The 3,845-nt window shown below is 42.7% G+C and overlaps 2 protein-coding genes across 7 annotated transcripts in view; one reads left to right on the top strand and one right to left on the bottom strand.

The window, feature by feature from the left end:
* The window catches only part of LOC117103652, a 27,488-nt gene that overhangs the window by 14,334 nt on the left and 9,309 nt on the right, over positions 1-3,845 (bottom strand). The gene's annotated exons all lie outside the window — the stretch shown is intronic.
* LOC117103640 lies at positions 390-2,780 on the top strand. Its single transcript, XM_033244224.1, has one exon. It carries the CDS (start codon positions 390-392, stop codon positions 2,778-2,780), a length of 2,391 nt encoding a protein of 796 aa, XP_033100115.1.

Raw genomic sequence — 3,845 nt, 5'->3', positions numbered from 1 at the left:
TGTCTCCCGTTAGCATACGCTATAGAATCGGGCTTCAAGAAATGTGGTCATCTGGTCTTGGATGGGATGACATTCTTGATGAAGGACAAACTGAAAAATGGAAAGGATATATACAAGAAATGAACCAACTCATTGCCTTTGAAGTTCCCCGTAAGCTGAGGCCTCACAATTCCATAGGTAAACCCCAACTACATGGATTCAGCGATGCCAGCGAAATGGCAGTAGGTGCAGTAATATGGCTCAGATGGAAAACAACCGATGGCATACATCTGTCAAGATGTGTATAAGAGACAGGGTTAAAAGAGAAAGTACCGGACTCAGCTGTCATAAGGGATGTGCTTTTAGCACTCCAAGCTATTCAACCAATGAAATCCACAACTGCGGTTGAAATGAGAACTGTGCTTGACGGAGTTACAGAATTTTGTAGAAGGATGAAAGAATTGGGGAAAGAAGAAGATTTAAATACTTCTATGGTGTTTGAGACTGTAAGTTCAAAAATCGAATCTAACCTCTTCTTTGAGTTCATGCGTCAACGGTGTGATGATGAAGAAAAGACAGTACCAACACTAGTAAAGTTTCTTCGCCAGGAAACCGAAGCCAGAGAATTACGTGAACACCCTCACACCCTCATGAAAACCAAGTCCTGTCATTTACTAGAACAGTCTAGTGGTAGCTCGTTCCAGATAGCTACAACATTCTCACATCCTCCAAGTTCATCATACAGACAATTGAACCAAGACCCTTGTCCATTGTGTTCTAACACAGAATCTCATCTTATTATAAGATGCCCAGTATTTACAAGCAACTCTCCTGAGGAAAGGAGGAGGATGATTAAAGAATCTAGAAGATGCTTCCTTTGTTTCAAGCCTGGTCATGTTGCAGGTAGATGTCGGAGACCAGATCGTAGAAGATGCCAAACATGCAGATTATACCATCATCGGTTAATAGCCTGCCCCCCAGATGTTGGCATGGAAAATACACCCCCTAGTATCAAGGAGGAAAAAGACCAGGCAGGAGCAAGAAGCTCAACAGGTACACTCAACTCAATGTCCACAACTAAGAATCGGTTTTCTCCTACTACATTTGTTGAGATCAAAGACAAATACGGGAACTGGCAGCGCGTGGTCGCATTTTTCGATAGTGGGGCGGACACTACACTAATACGATCATCTACCGCTGATCGACTTGGTCTGTCAGGAGATCCATTTGTCTTTACTTTTGGAGTTGCCGGTGGAGGCACAGTCAAAGAACAGAGTTCGAGATACAACATTGATGTTAGATCCCATGGAGGATCTCAGATTTATCAGCTAATTGCATCAAGTGTTCAGAAACCAGTGCATGATAGCCCAAGAATAGATAGTGATGTTTTCATAAAATACCCTCACTTGGCTGTTGCACAACACTTCACACCATATGAAGGGGCCGAGATAGATTTATTAATCGGATATGATTACCACTGGTTGACAACGCCACTGGAGATAATATACTCAACAACTGATCCAACGAATCATCCTGCAGCTGCTAGAAGCCTTTTGGGATGGACTATGTTTGGAACATCACTCCCCAAGCCAATATCAGACTTGACATCTAGGGTTACCTTCCTTCGACATATGGATGACATGCAACTGCTGTTTACCTCTGATGTTGTTGGGGTCAAACCAACTACTCTGTGTACCTGCACCGACAAAGAAGTTGCAGAGGCTCAATTTATTAAACATTGTAGGAAGAAATTGCAGCTTAATAGTGCCGGTAGAATGGTCATTGAGATGCCATGGAAGGAAGGATTCCCAGGACTCCTAACCTGTAATCGAGCACAGGCTGAGGCTTGTATGATACGTCAAGAAGCTATATTAGCTAAAAAAGGAAAATTGGCAGAGTATGATAATGAAATCCAGAAACTCCTTGATAATGGATTTGTGAGAAAGCTATCACCAGAGGAAGATAAAGATGATGGATGGTATATGCCACACCATGCAGTGTACCAAGCGCACAAATCAACAAAGGTGCGCATAGTTTGGAACTCTGCAGCCAGGTACAAAGGTCTATGCCTAAATGACGGATTTCTGAAAGGGCCAGACTTACTCAATTCTTTGGTGAAATGCTTCTTGCATTTCAGAAAGGAAAATGTAGCTGTTGTGGGAGATGTGAAGAAGATGTTTAATCAGATAGCCCTAGTTCCCCGTGACCAGATGTTTCATAGATTTGTTTGGCGTTTGGGTGGTTCTGGTACTATTAATCACTTCCAATGGTTACGACTGCCTTTTGGTGACAAACCAGCACCTGATATCTCTATGATGGCCGTCAGATTGCTAACTGAAGCATCAAAACAGTCTGAACTCGAGGGATACATTCGAGTAACTGACAGGATGTACATGGACGATATTACTGACTCTTTTACAGATCCAATGTCTGCATCTAGGGCAATCAACCAGGTAGACCGGATTCTTACAAAGGGATCATTTACAATCAAAGAGTGGCACTCAAATCACCGTAGAGTTGACCAGTGCCCAGAGGAACAAACGACGAGAGTATTAGGGCATCTGTGGGATAAGTCAAGAGATACGATAACAATCCAACTGGACCAAATATGTACAAATATCAGTACACTCACAAAGAGAAAGGCTGCAAGTTTAGTTGCCAAGCTGTGGGATCCATTAGGGTTACTGTCTCCTGTTAGCATACGCTATAGAATCGGGCTTCAAGAAATGTGGTCATCTGGTCTTGGATGGGATGACATTCTTGATGAAGGACAAAGAAATGAACCAACTCATTGCCTTTGAAGTTCCCCGTAAGCTGAGGCCTCACAATTCCATAGGTAAACCCCAACTACATGGATTCAGCGATGCCAGCGAAATGGCAGTAGGTGCAGTAATATGGCTCAGATGGAAAACAACCGATGGCATACATCTGTCATTCATAATAGCCAAAGCACAGTTGCTCCATTAAAGAAACGGTCGATACCGAGACTAGAGTTGACGGCGGCTGTTATCCTTTCCCGACTGGCTCTGATTGTTTCTGACACCATAGGTGATTTAGAATCGATGCGATTCTGGACAGATTCTGAAGTTGTGCTCTCATGGGTAAAGTCGCCTGCGAAAACTTTTAAACCATTTGTGTCAGCCCGTATACAGGAGATTCAGGAAAGTATTCCTATGTACAGGGAGGATTTTCACTATATACCCTCAAATCTTAATCCAGCTGATGCCTTGACAAAACCCATCCATCCTGATGAGCTTTGTAAATGGAATCAAGGACCTGCGTTTCTCCTTAAAGAAGAGGATCAGTGGCCAAGTCAGGAACCTGTCTATGATACCACTCACAACCGTGTAATAGAGAAGGAGTACACTCAAGATGCCCTTCGTAGAGTTAATCAAGTCTGCAACCGAGTAGAACAACACTCTTTCGAAACCCATCTTTTAGAAAAGACCACTGATTGGCTTCAGCTGAGATCCCTTGTGGCAAGAATTCGCCATGCCCTTCCACAAAACAGAAAGAAAATAAGTTTGTTTTCATTTACTGTAAATGAATTAAAAGAAGCAGAATTATCTCTGTTTATCGTAAGCCAGAAGGTGTGGACAGATGAAGAATTGAATAGTTGGGCCATCAGAAAATTAAATCCTAAGCTTGATGGAAGAGGCCTATTAAGAGTTGAAGGGAGACTACGCAAACTGAACCTTCCAGACCATCAGAAACAACCTGTGCTTCTGTGCAGAAGATCACTTGTAGTCGAAGTATTTGCAAAATATGTACATTACGCCATTAACCACCAAGGTTATAGGGCTGTCTCTTATACACATCTAGATGTGTATAAGAGACAGCCCACTCCCAGTGAAGGTACGATATCA

This window comes from Anneissia japonica, unplaced genomic scaffold, assembly GCF_011630105.1.
Source record: "Anneissia japonica isolate Jap-2015-1 unplaced genomic scaffold, ASM1163010v1 scaffold1547_len296510_cov162, whole genome shotgun sequence".
In the NCBI taxonomy this organism is placed as follows: Eukaryota; Metazoa; Echinodermata; class Crinoidea; order Comatulida; family Comatulidae; genus Anneissia; species Anneissia japonica.
The sequence above is the reverse complement of the archived record's forward strand: the minus strand, read 5'-3'. Positions and strand labels throughout refer to the sequence as shown.